The sequence below is a fragment of the Alnus glutinosa genome, chromosome 2, assembly GCF_958979055.1.
Source record: "Alnus glutinosa chromosome 2, dhAlnGlut1.1, whole genome shotgun sequence".
In the NCBI taxonomy this organism is placed as follows: domain Eukaryota; kingdom Viridiplantae; phylum Streptophyta; class Magnoliopsida; order Fagales; family Betulaceae; genus Alnus; species Alnus glutinosa.
Genome location: NC_084887.1, coordinates 29,448,922 through 29,465,863, shown reverse-complemented (window position 1 = coordinate 29,465,863; position 16,942 = coordinate 29,448,922). Strand labels below are relative to the sequence as shown.

Below are 16,942 nucleotides of genomic sequence, written 5' to 3'. Positions count from 1 at the left end.
TATTTCTTTTGTTATTTTTTTAGTGCTTGAATTGTGAGTATGGTTGTTGAATAAGGGCTACGTTAGGGTTTGCATTTCTCGTAATGAGCTTGACTTTTCTATATACATATATATGTGAGAGAGAGAGAGAGAGAGAGAGATGTGAGCATGTCCTCCTAAGGAGTTAAGTAATTAAGCTGGTAATATTGACTTTCGTACTTATTTTTAAGGGTTGCAATTCTTGTGGTGGTGGCCGTTGTCCTTGATTGTGGAAGTTGTATTTAAACTTTGAAAAGTTTTGATAACACAGAGACAGACAAGGCAACAGTAATGAAGTAGCTAGGAACTGATGGGCTTGGTTCTCCGTTTATATGTTAGAACAATTAGTTGGCCGCGTGTCAAGGCGATGATTGGTAGTGCCGATAAGGAGAATAGAGCTTAACAAAAGAGCTTGTTAGAGTGGGCTAGTGGAAAATAACTCCGATACTTAAAACATTATAATCTTTGGAGAGCAAAGGTAGCGTAAAAGAAAATCAGACCAAAGTCGATCTCCTTTTTACATGGTGTCTTTTGCCTTTTATAGAAGATTTTTATTAACCTTCGGCCAGTTTCACGCCCTCATTGGAGACTCTCATGTTGCTATGTGTCCCAGATTGCACGACTCTTATGTGGGATCACCTCATGCTGGGATTACAAATATAATTATTGGCATGCCAAAGGAGAAGATTCATTAATGTTGTACCATGGAGCTATTCTCAAGTCGATTGGTTGATGGACCGGGTATTGAGTCCATATGTTCAATGGTTACCGCCTAATTCCCTTATGAAATTGGACAATGAGAATTATTAGTTATTGCAGGTCCTTTAGGCTTTTCGGCCGTTGAACAGTTTCAATATGAAAAAAAGCATTAGGTGTGGATGCATTGAATCAAAGTCTTTGAGTTACACTGACTTAAGCATCAGAGCTATCTCTCATCGGCCTGCTCTGACAAGCTCTTCTACTAAGCTCGTCTCTCCTTGCACGCACTTCCAATCATCACCTCGGCACACAATCACGTGTCACACCCTCACTGGAGACTCCCAAGTTGCTATATATGTTCTCTAGATCCCACGACTCCTACATGCGATCACCTCATGTTGGGACTACATAGACAATTACTAACGTGCCAAAGAAGAAAATCCAATGTGATACCATGCTGCTATTCTCAATCAATTGGTTAATGGACTATGTAACATCCTGGTCCTATATTGGTAAGAAATGAATAACTCAAATACAGTGAGTGGTTTATGAAGATACTCATGGGTACTAAACCTCATATTACCAAGTTATTATGTGAAACTAGGCTTTATAAAGGATTACAGAAAAGCTCCAAATTGACTAATCTTTTTGAGGTGATAGCGCAGATATGACTAGCACTTTTCCCTGAATCGTTACAGACTTTGTATCAGATCCACATGCTATTAGTTATTCCATAATTCCTTTGTGAACATGTGGAATTGGACAAGGGGAATTATTTGTTATGAGGCTTTAGGCTTTTTGGCCGTTGGACAGTACTCTCAATTATATGAAGAAGACAAAAAGGCTCGGCTCAGGTGCGGATGCATACGTTGAATCAAGGTCCATTACTTTTCTCCCGTTTAGGCCGATTGCCTTCCTATTTGCACGTGCACATTAAATTTAATGTTATGGATCTTTCAAATCATCTTTCGTTTGAAGTTTGTCGTTCGAGCTTTTTTAATTATCTCGTTTCGCCGGCCTTGCCGTCTCTTCTTCTTCCTGCACTTTCGGTGGCTCCACTAGCTGGGTTATGACTAATAAACCAGATCACAGCTTGTAGAAAGGTTGCAGTCGTCGCACACGTACGGCAGTTTCATCAAGAAGTGGACTCATGGAATATGCTATTCTCTCTCTCTCTGATAATTTACTAGGTCTTCCAACCATACATCACAGGCACATGCATGCACACCCTTAATCAATCTTGAGGATTTCTACATTAAAAAAAAAAAAAACAAAATTATAGGAAAAAAAAAAAAAACGTTATCATCAAATAAAGAACTCTAACTTTGTGTTTTTGTTGCAGAACCACCTTCGAAGAGCAATTGGTGGCTGAAATTTCGAATTGGTATGGCGATCAATATCGTATAAAAGCTATTCTAGTTTCTTTCTTTATTGCTCTAATATATAATGAAAAGGCATTATCTTTCTGTATGTTTCAGAAGAGTATACCATTTCTGCAATACATTATATTATTTTTATTCTTCTTTCTGTGTTCTAATATTGAAATACGTACGTGACTTGGACTATTCTTTGCATGCAGGCATTATTTCTGCAGCTGTGGCTGGGATTGTAGTAATCTCTTTTGTAATTATCTACAAAGTTAAGAGTAGGCACTTCTCAAGTAATACATTAATGGTCTTCTGGAAAAGAGGTGAAAAGAATTATCAAATCAATGATGAGGAATTTATAAAGAAGTACGGATCAATAGCACCAAAGCGATATACTTATTCAGATGTGAAGAAATTGACCAACTCATTCAAAGAAAAAGTAGGACAAGGAGGATATGGTGTTGTATATAAAGGGAAGCTACCTGATGGGCGTATGGTGGCAGTGAAAATCCTGAGCACATCCAAAGGTAATGGAGAAGATTTTATCAACGAAGTGGCTAGCATTAGTAGAACATCGCATATTAATATAGTCACTCTTCTAGGTTTCTGCTACGAAAAGACTAAAAGAGCTTTAATCTATGAATTCATGCCTAATGAATCTCTTGATAAGTTCATATATGATAAAGGATCTCCAATTACAAATTGTCACTTGGACAGCAAAACTATGTTCCAAATTGCGGTTGGCATTGCTCGAGGACTAGAATACTTGCATCAAGGTTGTAACACAAGGATCCTACATTTTGACATAAAACCACACAATATACTTTTGGATGAAGATTTGCGCCCAAAAATCTCTGATTTTGGCCTTGCTAAACTATGCAAAACAAAAGAGAGTATTGTGTCAATGACGGGCATGAGAGGGACTGCAGGATATATTGCACCCGAAGTATTTAGCCGGAACTTTGGTGGAGTCTCTCACAAGTCTGACGTTTACAGCTACGGAATGTTGGTTCTTGAAATGGTTGGAGGAAGGAAAAATTTTGATGGTGGACTCTCTCATACCAGTGAGACATATTTTCCACACTGGATTTATACGAAACTTGAACAGAAACAAAATTCTACTACTTTTGAGGAAATAACAGGAGAGGCGAAAGAAGAGACAACAAAAAAGATGATTATAGTTAGTCTATGGTGCATTCAGACTAATCCTTTAGATCGGCCATCAATGGGTAAAGTGATAGAGATGTTAGAAGGAACCCTTCAATCCTTACCATTTCCACCAAAGCCTTTCTTGGATTCACCTACCAGGTCACCTCAAGATTCTACCATGACTTCATAGTCATAAAAATCCAACATTTAAAATAAGTGCAATTGTATTGAAAATTCAAAGAAGAACATATTATCTTATTGTTGTGCATGTTTTGCTTGCTTACACAATGTTGTATATATAGAATTTGAGAAGTGCTACACTTACTAATTTTTTTTTTTTTTTTTCCAAAGGTTAATTCCCAATTGATGTGTCATGGATAAGATCAATTATCACTACAAAAAAAAGGACAATTATAGACAGTTTTTAAACAACCGTCTCTAAATAAATAAATATGGACGGTTTGGAGAAAACCGTCTGGAAATTTACATTTCCGGACGATTTTTTTCAAACCGTCTGGAATTATTGATATTTAAAAAAAATGGTGACAAAAATCGCTTTTATTAAAAATAAATAAATAAATAATTATGGACAGTTTGAAAAAAACCGTCCAGAAATGTAAATTTTCAGACGGTTTTTTCTAAACCGTCTCTAAATTTATAGACGGTTTGGAACAAACCGTCTTAAAATTTTCATTTCCAGACGGTTTGAAACAAACCGTCTGAAAATTCATTAGTTTTCAAATGGCACGGATAGGCACCTAACTTTTCAGCCGTAGATCGACACACTATCAACGGCTTAAACGCGTCTAAAGAAAATGACGCGGATTGAGAAGCATGTCAAAATGACGCATATTCCCCGACAAAGAAGGCGTACAGCACTACAGCCCCTCTGATCAAACCCCACGTCGCAAATGTGAACCCCAGCCCCTCATGAACCCCAGCCGGTCGAACAACAACCTTGAGGGTGAAGCAAAAGGGCAGGGTCTTTCCTTTTTGGGTTCATTGATTCACACGAGCTACAAGATCTCGACGGAATGGCGGGATTGGGACAACGGGAGAGTGCCGGAGATGGAGTGCCGGATCTGTCAAACCCACGCCGGTGTGCGTGGGTTTCCGGCCGGATCCAGCCGAAACCCATGCTCGGTATCTCTCTCTGGCCGCATACAGAGAGAGATCCGGCTGGAATACCACGTATTTCGGCCGGTTCTCTCTTCCTCTATCTTTCTCTGTCGCAGGCCGGTGTGCGTGGGTGACGGATCTTTCTTCCTCTCTCTCTTTCTCCGTTGCCGCCGGATCTCTCTTCCTCTTTCCTTCTTTGTCGCCGGCCGGCATATGAACCAATCCAATATCAAAAAACTAATTTAGAATTTCAGATCATATTAATTAGTTTTAGTATCAAAAAACTAATTAATATAAAAAATAATAGAAACAGAAAAAATAAATAAATAAATAAATTAAGTCTGGACGGTTTTGCCCAAACCGTCCAAAACTGTTTCTAGACGGTTTGGGTCAAACCTTCTGGAATTCCGAACGGTTTTACCCAAACCGTCCAGAAATTTATTTAGCGACACTATATACTGGACGGTTTAAAACCGTCTGGAATTGATTCTAGATGGTTTTTTTGCATTTCTGGACGGTTTTAAACCGTCCAAAATTTGCTTTTTTTTTGTAGTGTATTTTGAAAAATGTGTCACCATCTCATGAGATAATGACACATCACTTGTTAAACAATTTTGGAGAAAAAAAAATTGAGAAGTAGAGTATTAAATTTCTCATACAATTTTACATTGAGACAAAACGGTCAGAATTCGGAGAGAAGATTTCAATTTTATGTTCAGTTATAAAAGGCGCGCAGGGGAGAGTGCATAGCTAGCATGGCTGGCTCCACCCCCTTTGTTTGTGGGCACGTGGCTGCAGTTGGGGATGGCTCCACCCCATGTTTTTTTTTTTTTTTTTCTTGCGATCGTTCACCTATACAAAAAATGTGAGACCATTTTTTTTTTCTTTAACCCATGAATGCCTATCTCAATCCTTTCATACTATATATCTAGATAGCTAGAATCCTTGCAATTTGTCTCAATGTAGAATATATTCTATATATTTTAACAAGTTCACAGTTCTTTCCTATAAATTTCCTAACACGTTCACAGTTCACAGTACTGCAAAATAGTTGTTCTAAAAATAGGATTACTTGCACAGCTGCACATATACATTTTTTCTGTATTCCTTTGCTTTTTAACTTTTTACGTCTAATAATTCTATCGAATCTATTTTAAAGCAACTAAATTTCAATTAAAGATAAAGCAGTACTTATAATAAGAACTTCATTTCCCGCTTGACCTTGCTCTTCCTCTCTCTCTCTCTCTCTCTCTCTCTCTCTCACACACACACACACACACCCCTTTAAGTTGTAACTTGTTTGGCAAGAAAAACCATTACCCAATTAAGCACACACAAGTTTTAATTTCCATGTTACCCCAAATTAACAGGAAACTTTTTTCTCGTCCTACTTATCGTTGCACTTTGAAAGGCAATACGAATCACCCCACTTATTAAAAGACCTCTTGCTTTGTAAGTAAACCAAACCCACTCCTCTTTCTTCTCCATAATTCTTATAACCCCTTTCTTTGTTGTTTTTCCTCCATTAATCAAGGAACTGTAACCTCTCCATTTATTAGACATTGTTTTGTTCCATTTCCCATATCGTGTTGAATTCTAGCAATTGAAAATGAAGTTATTTTGGGTTGCTCTCTTACTGATTACTTTGGTTCTTGGGGTGATTGAGGCTTTGATTTTCATGAGAATGATTTGGGGTCCGAGGAAAGTTTATGGGATTTGTATGAGAGGTGGAGGAGCCACCACACAGTGATCTCCAAGAGCCTTGATGAGAAGCACAAGCGCTTCAATGTATTCAAGGAAAATGTTACGCATGTTCATACTACCAACAGGATGGATAAGCCTTATAAGCTGAAGATGAACAAGCTTGCAGACATGACTAACAATGAGTTTAGGAGCACTTACGCAGGTGGGTCCAAGGTTAAGCACCGCAGGATGCTCCGAGGAACACCACGTGGAAGTGGGAGCTTCATGTACGAGAAGGTGGACAGAGTTCCCCACTCTGTTGACTGGAGGAAGAAAGGTGCTGTGACCGGTGTTAAGAACCAAGGCCATTGTTGTAAGGAGAGTTTAATTTGTATGTCCCCTTGTTATTATGACATAATACTTTATTGGATTGGTTGTAATTTGTTGTTTTTGTTAATGTTCCGCATGCAGGTAGTTGCTGGGCCTTTTCAGCCGTTGAAGCAGTAGAGGGTGTCAATCAAATCAAGACCAATAAGCTAGTTTCTTTGTCTGAGCAAGAATTGGTAGATTGTCTGAGCAATGGATCAAGCGAAAGGGGGACATAGCCACAGAAACTAATTACCCTTACGAAGCGGCAGATGGAACTTGCGATGCTTCCATGGTATATATTTTATGTTTCACTCACTCTTGAATTGATTAACTTTTAATACTTCCCTTAGATTATGATCAAGAACTTATGAATCATGACATGTAGTTGTGCAGGAAAATTCTACACTAGTGTCATGAATTGATGGGCATGAGCAAGTGCCTGCTAACGATGAGAAGGCATTGCTTAAAGCAGCTGCAAATCAACCTGTATCCGTGTCCATAGATGTTGGGGGTTCAGATTTCCAGTTCTACTGGATATATTTTTTCTGCAAATGCTGGACCCATAAGGAATTAGAATGCTAGAATTTCCAACCAAGTTTTGTGATAAGTGCCAAATTCGTTGTTATCATCTTCCGAAGGCCAAGACCACCCTGGTTCCGAGGAAGACAAATAGAGTCCCAAGATTTAAGACATAGATTACGGAACTTGTCTAATGGAAACCCCCACCAAAAATCTTTGAAAAGACGATCCAAAGTTTTGCAAAAGGTTGAAGGCAATAGGAATGTACTTATAGCATAAGTAGGAATAGCCGCCGCCGTAGATTTAATAAGTACAGTCCGTCCAGCTTGAGAGATAGTTTTTGCCCGCCATCTAGTAATTTTGGAAAGGACTTTATCAAGTAGGGGTTGGAAAGCCTCTTTCCGAGAAGGTCCAAGCATTAACGGCAAACCCAAATGAAAGGGAGCAGAGGTTGTCAATTGAAAATGAATAATTCCCAAAACGCTTGAAATACTGGCTGAAGATGTATTCTTACTAAAAAGAATGGACGACTTCCCATTGTTGATTTTTTGACCTGACCAACTGCAATATTTATTAAGACAATAGGAGAGCGCTGTTGCCTCAGAGTAAGTAGCCTTAGCAAAAATAATCAAATCATCCGCAAATAATAAGTGATTAATCGGTGGACAAGATTTGGAAGTACAAATGCCTTTGAGAAGCCCAATGGATTCCTGGTGATGGAATAATCTAGAAAGTACTTCAGTTCCCAGGATAAAGAGGAAAGGGGAAAGAGGATCACATTGTCGTAACCCCCGAGTTGGAGTGAAATTCCCAAAGGGGGAACCATTGAGCAAGATTGAAAATGAAGAAGACAAGACACATATCCTGATCCAATTGACCTAGATGGGGTGGAAGCCCAATTTAAACATAATTGTCAACAAAAAATCTCATTTCATTCTATCAAATGCTTTCTCCATATCAATCTTTACAGCCATAAGACCCCTCGGCCGCGTTTGGATTTGAGAGTGTGGAGGAGTTCATGAGCCATAATTGAGTTATCCTGGATTGTTCGAGAAGGAACAAAAGCTGATTAATAAGGAGAAATGAAATGATGAAGCAGCCCTTTGAGTCTATTTGCTAAGATTTTGGAGATGATCTTGTAAATAATATTGCAAAGATTGATTGGTCGAAAATGATGGAACGTAGAAGGCCCCACTTGCTTGGGGACAAGGGCAATAAAAGTATGATTGTGCTCCTGCAGAAGATGATGCTTGTTGAAAAAATTCCAGACACAACTGAGAACCACAGGCTTAACAAGAGTCCAATATTTCTGATAAAAAAGCCCAATAAACCCATCAGGCCCAGGAGATTTGGTGGGACCAATACTAAAAACTGAATCATGAATTTCCTGCTCAGAGGGAATAGAACAGATGGATAAATTATCTTCCGCAGTAATAACAATATCAAAGAGGTTAAGTAACTCATCTGGAAGACAAGGTTTGGAAGTAGCAATAAGATCTGTAAAATGAGCACATAGGGTGGTTCCAATAGCCAGACGATCAGAAATCCAGGCACCACTATGTAATTTAAGAAAGTCAATGGCAGTCCTACGACGCTTAATCAATGTAGAAAGATGAAAGAACTTTGTATTCAAATCTTTACAAGTGAGCCATTGTTCACGTGATTTATTCCGCCAAAGAATTTCCTCTTGAAGTCGAAGATCATCAATGACCCTCCGTAGACCTTGTTCGTGAACAGAAGAGGGAGGCAGATTAGTGGACTGTTGTAGAGCATCCAGCTGAGAAGTCAAGGAACGAAGCTGGTGCTGAATATTACCAAAAGATATTCGGTTCCATAGCTTGAGGGCTAGCTTAGTGGATCGCAATTTCTGATTCAAGATAAAACATGGGGTGCCAAAACATGGTGGAGACCAAGCAATGGCAATAGTGGAAAAGCAGTCTTGATGATGAGTCCAAAATTCCTCAAATTTAAAAGGCCGTGCCAAAAAAGAGTCAGAATGAACCGTATCAAGCAAAAGAGGGCTATGATCAGAACTCAAGGCAGGGAGATGCAAGATGGAGGCTGATGGAAGGAGATGGACCCATTGGGAGGAGGCCATACCACGATCCAAACGTTGGTGAATCAAATGACGACCATCCCGATGATTAGACCAAGTAAAAGGATTCCCTGTAAATCCTAAATCAACCAAACCAAAGGAATTGACAAATTCGTGAAAATAATCATTGGAGGAGGAAGCATACGGTAAACCGTCCATCTTGTCTTGCTGAGATAAAATCATGTTAAAATCACCTATGCATAACCAAGGCCCATTAAAGGTGGAACCCAATTGCATCATATTATCCCAGAATTGAGGTTTATTAAAAGCATAGGGAGAACCATATATACATGAAAGCATCCATGGTTGGTTTGGGGGGTCAGAATAGCACCAAACACTTATTGTATTTGCATTAGTTTGAAAACACTCTAAATCAACTCCCGGTTTCCATGCTAACACAAGGCCTCCTTTAGAACCACAAGGAGGAGCATGAACCATCAAAAAGAAACCCAGACCATTCAATATAATACAAGCAGCAGATGGTTGGATTTTTGTTTCAGAGAGATACAAAATATCAGGAGAGTGTTTCCTAACCTTGGCCCGTAAACCACGAATTGTAGAGGCTCGAGCCAAGCCCCTACAATTCCATGCTAGGAGTTTCATTGCTGGGGAGGTCCCTCATGGTCCACCCCCTTGTCATCAGTATCTGTCGCAGGACGTGAGCTGGTAAAAGTGCCAGAATTAGTAGCTTGGAGGATAGAAAACACATCAAGTCCCCTGGCAGCTCGTGAAAACCTGCGAAGTGGTTGTGGAGAGAGCACAGGAGACCCAGTTGCTGAACCTGAGGAGACACCAGTAATAGGTACCGGCTGTGAAAGACCTGCTCCAGTGTGGTTGTTGAAAGACTTGAGACCCGATAGTCCTTTGGTAGAGGGTGGATGGTCAACCCTTGACCCACAGAGGAGGCTCCATCCTTCAAAGAAGCCAGAGAAGCAGCGGCAAGTTCCATGTTGGACAAGAGGCCAAGGAACAAATGCTGGGGTTTAGTTTTTTTTAGAACAGCCAAGGGAATATTAGCATCAGTCCATTTACGTTTGGGAGGCAATAGGATTGGAGAAGGAGAATGAACCTGAAGGGTGTCTGTGGCCAAAGGGAGAGAGGATGACATTGGTAGAGAAGTGGGATTAGTATAAGGGTGAAACCGGGAAAGGCGGGGGGAATGACGGGTTGCCTGGCGTGAGGAAGAGGAAAATGGGGAAAGAGGATCGGTTGATAAGGGGGACGAGAGGGGAAGGGAAACTGGAGTTAAAGAAACTGGCGTGAAAGTCGGATGAATAGGAGAAGAGGGATGGATAGGATTATGGCCAACAGGGTGCAGTGGGGGAGTGGTATTTTCCTAAGGGATAGAGCTAATAGAGATAGGAGGAGCTGCAAAGGAAAGGGATTGAAAAGAAGGATCCGTTGGTGAGCGTGGTGGGAGCTGAGAGGAGGTAAACGGGCCTAAGGAAGATGTGTAAGGAAGGGGAGTGATAATGGGCCCAGGGGTGAAAGATTGGGGCCAACGGGCTAAGAAGTCTGTGAAATGGACTAGGTTAGAGAGGGGTGGACTAATAGTTATTGGGCAAGGGTGGGAGATATTGGTGAGAGGAAAATTGGGGCGATGATCATGGAAAGGAGAAGAAGCTGAAGGAACAAATATCATAGGACTTTTACCTTTGTCAACAGCCGACAATCGGGAAGAGCCCAGAGGCAACGTGGTAGCCAGAGAATTGAAAGAGAAGTGTGAGCTGCTCTAGGTTGCAAGGGGAGACCCACCCACTTGAGTGCAGATATCCATTGGCAGGAAATGGCATGGTTGGGGAGAAGCCACGTAGCAGTCAGCAGGGAAAAGGCCAGCAATAGAAGGATACAGTGCAAGAGGTTGAAGTTCTGCATGGGGGGAATTCAACACGTCATGGGAGCCATAGGATGAAGACAAGTGGATGGCTGGATGAGAGAAATTCTGGCAAGCCACGAGTTGGAGACCTAACTCAGCGCCATGGACAGGACTCGAGTTAGCATCTTAGTGGGATTGAGAAGTGCCCACCGAAGAGATGCCCGAGTCTGAATCTTCTCGTGAAGTAGAAGGATTTTGACGCAGCCCAATCAAAGAGAATGTTTGCAAGGGAACACGGTACTTATCTGGATTAAGTCGGTTCGAAGGTTGAGTGCACTGGGATTTCTTGTGCCCAATGAGACCACACAATGTACAGTAGTCGCCTAGCCGCTCATAGCGGAGACTAATCCATAAAGGATCATGCCCAGGCCGAGGCAAATGAAACCCCGGAATAAGAGAATGAGCAGAGTCCAATTCCACCCGAAAGCGCAATAAAGGTTGGCATATAAGACCAGTGTTATCGTGGTCATCTACTGCCAGAATTTTTCCCAGCCTTTGAGCAATTTTTACAGAGTTGACAACAGCCATATTCTGACGAGGGAGCCCGTGTACTTGAACCCAAAAGGAGCAGAGGCGGAGATTGATTTCATCAAGGGCAAGATCAGGGGACCATGGCTTTAAGAGGAGGAGAGAACCCTACACATTCCAAGGGCCTTGATCCAGAATCTTTTTAACATGTGCTTGAAGAGGAACTCCAAACAGATACTTGTTATGGCCCAAAACAGTGAAAGAGAGCGGAAGAGCAAATTTCCATGCATGTTGGAGAGTATCCCGAACAGTTTGGGCATTCACAAGCTTTGTGGATAGGAGCTGTCCTAACAAAGAAAAAGCTCCATGGTGAAATTGTGGAGATTCGGCTATAGTGGCGAGTTGGGGCTGTCAAGATCAAGAGCCTCAGTGCTCTCAATCAGAGCTTGGAGAGTTGCAGGAATGGATTCCATAGGATGGAGAGTGAGAGAAGGGACAAGGGAGGAGCAAGGATGATGGGTGGAAAGAAGTCACATTATTAGTAGTTGTTTTAATCACTTTATTTTTTTTTTTCTCCTCTTTTCTCTTGAGTCTTGTCTCTGACTAACTTACTCTCTAGACTCTTCCACGGTCCACACTCCAAAGACTTCCTTTTTCCAGTTCTTCCAAATTTCCTATCTTCTTCCTCCAAATTTCCGCCATTATCTTCTCAGTTCTCATGATCTTCCTTCCTTTTTTTTTTTTCTTTTTTTTTCTTTTTTTTTTCTTTTTTTTTTTTTTTATAATTCTCTTCCCTTGTTTTTTTATCCCAAGTTCCCAAAGTTCCAATCCCACTCGGCCACTCTCAAACCCAAATCCAAATTGCCATTACCTTGACTAATCTTCTTAGTTCTCATGTTTTCTTCTTCAGTTTACCTTATGAGTTATGGCTTATAATGACCAGAACTCCAGAAAAAATGAAAAAAAAAATACATTGAAGTTAGGGTTTTGAGAACTTACAAAGCTGAGACGAGAGATCGGTCCAATATGCCGCCCCCGTCACCAATTGAGATAAAACAAAGCGGAAGCAATCTGCCTACGGCTACTGGCTGACTGCCGGTGGGAATCACAGTCCAGTGACGAAAGAGGTTAAGGGAGGAGTCAGGACCGAGAGGTCGATTGTTTTGAATTTTTGTTCAAATTGTTCTCTAATTTTTTTTGCTTCTGGATTGTAGTAGAGAAATTTTTGTTTGGGCTTTTATGTTTAATTGGGTAATGCAAAAAAATTAGTTGGGTGAGGCCAAATTATTTTAGTGAATAGGGCCAAATTGTTTATTGGTATTTATTGAGAAGGGGCAATGGGCTGAAAATAATTTTTTTTTTTTAACCTTTTAAAAAAACAAATTTCAAAAATTTGGGGGGGCCATGGCCCCTACCGGCCCTCCCTTTCCTCCGTCTCTGCCTAAATAGATAAATATATCCAACCAGTTGGATATATTTATCTGCTCTTGATAATTAATATATCCCGATGATAGTGGAACAATTTTTCTGCTCTTGATATATATACAACCAGTTGGGTCTCCTCCATCCCACCATGGAAATCTCACCTTTATAAGTGAGAATTAACCCTTGATCAAGATCATCATGAGGACGTGCTCTTGGTGGAATTAATCTGACTTGCAACTGATTCATAAGTATGTTCTTGATCACGTTTGCTTCAGGCTTGACTGATGTAGTCGTTCATTAACTCCTTCAAGTAGTGATCAAAGAAATTTGATTCATAAGGTTTTTTGGTGCATTTTTTACTTATAAGGGTTAATTAAAAAATTAAAAGATGAAAGGATCGATGAGCGAAAAATTTCTATGAGTAAAATATCCCCCAGGAAAATTCTTAAAACGTTAATTTCCTTGTAAACTAAAGTTAAGAAAATCTAATTCTTCTGCTTATATATACTCTGGATATATATATATATATATATATATATATATATATATATATATATATATATATATATATATATATGAAACATTTTTCTTAAATAATACTCATCGGACAACATCAATTCACGGAACCTATTAAATGTGTTGAAGCATGCACGCTTTCTCACTCTGCAATGTCAGCAAGGTTTACAACGTTATTCTAATTACTAACTTTTTTTTTTTTTTTTTTTTTGTAATTTATTCTGCAACTAATTAGTTGCGTCTACAATCAGGCCGGTTTACATGCACTTAATTTATAGAGGTAGATATAGAGGCTACGTAGCTAGAAACGATATTCCAGTCTTTTAATTTATATATATATATATATATATATATATATATATAAATTAAACAAATAGAACGAAAATTGTAAACCTCAGAATGCCGTAGACTCGTAGTCAAATTGCCGATACAAACACGCGCGACCTCAGAAGTTAGACCGGCCACTTACTAATAATTAATTATAGATTGAGAAGTTCTTACATTATTTTACAAAGCCTGGACGACTTGTGGATTACTATATGATGGTATATATTATTATAGGGCAGGAACTAGGAAGCTTATATATATATATATATATATAGAAAAAAAATATATAAGCCCGCACATGCATGGGGACGACCATGATGAAAATGGACGGACGGCTCCGATTGGTCAACGTCAGCCAATTATATATACATAATTGGCAGAGCGGCAGAAGGTGCCAGGTAACACACTTACACACGGACCCGGGTTGTTTGATGCATGATAATACACGGAAGGCATATATGCAGTCAAAAGTCAAAGCCGCGTATGAGGGCCACGGAAGAATTGTTCAAATTAAACTTCAAAGCTAGCAAAGGGACATTACATTACATTACATTAATTCCGGGAATACTGGGGATTTATTGTACCATTCCACATGTATTTTTATTAGAAACACATAAAAATTATATGCCCTAAAGACAAATGTCAAATGGAAGAATATATATATATATATATATATATATATTAAGAGTCATATTAAAAACCATTTTTATCTTCCAACTATCTCCACAATATTAATATGAAAGTTTTAACTAACCATTAGATTAATCCTTGTTAAAAAAAATTCAAAGGATGGTTGAGACTGCCATATTCGTATTGTGGGATAGCTATGAAATAAAAATATAATTTTTAACATTACTATACGTCAACGTAGTGAAATATTTGTGTAGTATATAACCTTTCTCTTTGCGCGATAATTTGATGATTTGAAATCCACTATCGGGTTGGAAATCTCAGGACATACGGCCAAAAAGGGGAAGAAACAACCAAAAACATTGCTAACTTGCTAAATGGAAGAATTTAAATTAGGGAAGTAAGAGTAACACAGTGACGCACTGTCCCGAAGCCTTGCCATGATCAGATGCCAATCAGAGTTGTACAAAAATTCAATCCCTGTAAAGGTGTGCATATATAGCAAATGAAAATTATTCACATCCCCAGGATCCAACTTTAACAATAAATCCCTGTAAACATACCAAACATTTAATTGGTGCGCTCAAAGTTAGTGTAACGTCGTTTACTTGTTTTTTGAGCAAAAGGGAAAAAAAGAAATGAAAAAACTTGTTCAGGCTACATCAGAACCAAAAAAAATTGGGAAATGTACATTTGTACGTATCTCAAAGGTAACGTTCATGAGCAGCAACATGAATGGTGTGAGAAGTCTCACTTGTCCGCTGATTGAAGAATGGCTTTCTTTGTTAAATTATTTTCCTTCATTTTTTTTTTTTCTGTTTTTAAAACAAAAATATTAGCAAACAATTCAAAACATAAAATACTCAAAATTATTTTTAAATTTACATCATATCAAAATATTTTTTTCAAACAAAAAACACCATGGTTCCTTTCTAGATTTTATAATTAATTAGAAATAACATAAATTATAGGAATACTTTGCAAAATAATCTTTAATTACATAGAGTCAAAATCGACAACTCCTTAGATCAATAACTAAATAATTAAAGGCCATTTGTGTTATATATTTACACTTTTTTTTTTTTTTTTGATAACATTCAAGAAACAATGATATATTTGATAAAATTGAAAATCCATTGTTCATTTTGATAATGCATCAAATGATTAAATGAAGTGATTGTCCTATATATTTCCTATTATAATGTGTGGCATGTGAAATGAGATTATTTCTCTATATATGGTGTTTGTTGCCTAATTATTGTCTTTTTATATATATAACAATGGAAGCTGAAACCAAATATATATTCATATGATTTAAATATAGATTAATGCTATATACCTTACTTTTATTTCACTTTTCTCTTGTGCGTGCGCTAGTGAATATTTTCGGAGTGAGAGATTCAATTAATATTATTTATGGATAATTATAGCGATGACTATTGTCGTCGCAAATAAGCCCACTCTGGTCACGTACTAATGCTTTTCGTGCGTTAAAAAAATTTCCAATTCAATAATAAGGACAACATATTAGCAACGACTAAAGGTCGTCGCTGATTTTAGAATTTTTGTGGGACATTAGCGACGACCCCACAATGTCGTCGCTAATAAGTAAATATTAGTGACGACTTGTGGGTCGTTGCTAACCAAGTGGTCACTAAAAGAACTTTTTCTTGTAGTATAATGCTAACAAGTGTCTTATGGATTTGCAGTGGTTCTTTGCTAGCTTACCATTAAAATTAACAGATTATTTTGTTTTTGATTCTTGTTTTTGCTATTGATCAAGTTGTCTCGAGATGTTGAGGATCTTATTTGTCCTCTCATAAAATTTGACAGACTTTGATGCGGTGAAATTATAGCCCGTATGTGGTTGATAGATTTGTCGACTCTAAAATCTCACACAAAGAAATGTGTCAATTGAACAAGATTTTTACCCTGTTACTTGAGATTGGACACGTGAACACTCTAATTTAGCCATTCAATAATGTCCAAAGATTGTCCCTTCCGGTCTTAACGAATAGAGAAAAAAGAAGAAAACACATAAACACACGCACCAGGAAACGAAGTCAATAGAAGCATACATGGTATTGAGACAATTAAGAGTTGCAAGCTAGAATTCAAAGATAAGAGTTACAAGTATTCAAGAGACAAAAGTTACAAGCACTCAAGAGACAAAAGTTACAAAATGATAAATTAGATTTATTGTTGTTAATGTAGAAATAGATCATGAAGAGACGTCTTGTAACGTTCAGACTTTTTCTTTATAAATAGAGTCTTGTATATAATCAAATAAATAAAAGGAAACATGCAATCAAGAAAAGGTTTTGACATATGAATGTAGGTCATTAAGCTGAACTACTTGAAATATATATTTTCTCTCTTTCCTTTATCTCTTTTTAAATTATTATTAGTTCTTATACATGGATTAATTGATTAATAACTTTATTAGAGAAAATTGGTTCAATGGATGAATTTAAAGATCGTTGCCCTAACTAGCTTGTGTAACTGAATTTAAAGTGGGATTTAAAAAAAGTTTCCTAGGATATATACTCTTAAGGTTTAATTACCATATATTCGTGTATTTACAAGATAACACAAAATGGCTCTCTGACTCTCTCTTTTCTTCTTCTATTTTTTCTATTTGAGGGTAGGAAAGCATGTGAAAGGTTGATGCAGCACAAAGAC

The 16,942-nt window shown here is 38.3% G+C and overlaps 1 protein-coding gene and 1 pseudogene across 5 annotated transcripts in view; both read left to right on the top strand.

Moving 5' to 3' along the window:
• The window catches only part of LOC133859297 (thaumatin-like protein 1), a 40,819-nt gene extending 37,274 nt beyond the window's left edge, over nucleotides 1–3,545 (top strand). For 3 of the 5 annotated variants that reach the window (XM_062294651.1, XM_062294645.1, XM_062294650.1), the window contains 2 exons: nucleotides 2,060–2,101; nucleotides 2,297–3,545. In XM_062294651.1, the coding sequence (XP_062150635.1) occupies nucleotides 2,389–3,423 (1,035 nt within the window). In that variant the 5' untranslated portion in view covers nucleotides 2,060–2,101; nucleotides 2,297–2,388 and the 3' untranslated portion in view covers nucleotides 3,424–3,545. Of the gene's footprint in view, nucleotides 1–76; nucleotides 1,597–2,059; nucleotides 2,102–2,296 lie in introns of those variants that run through there. The other 2 variants (XM_062294646.1, XM_062294647.1) reach the window with 2 other exon arrangements.
• A 2,188-nt stretch (nucleotides 3,546–5,733) lies between these two features.
• On the top strand, nucleotides 5,734–6,986 carry LOC133860472 (vignain-like; annotated as a pseudogene).
• Nucleotides 6,987–16,942: the final 9,956 nt, after the last annotated feature.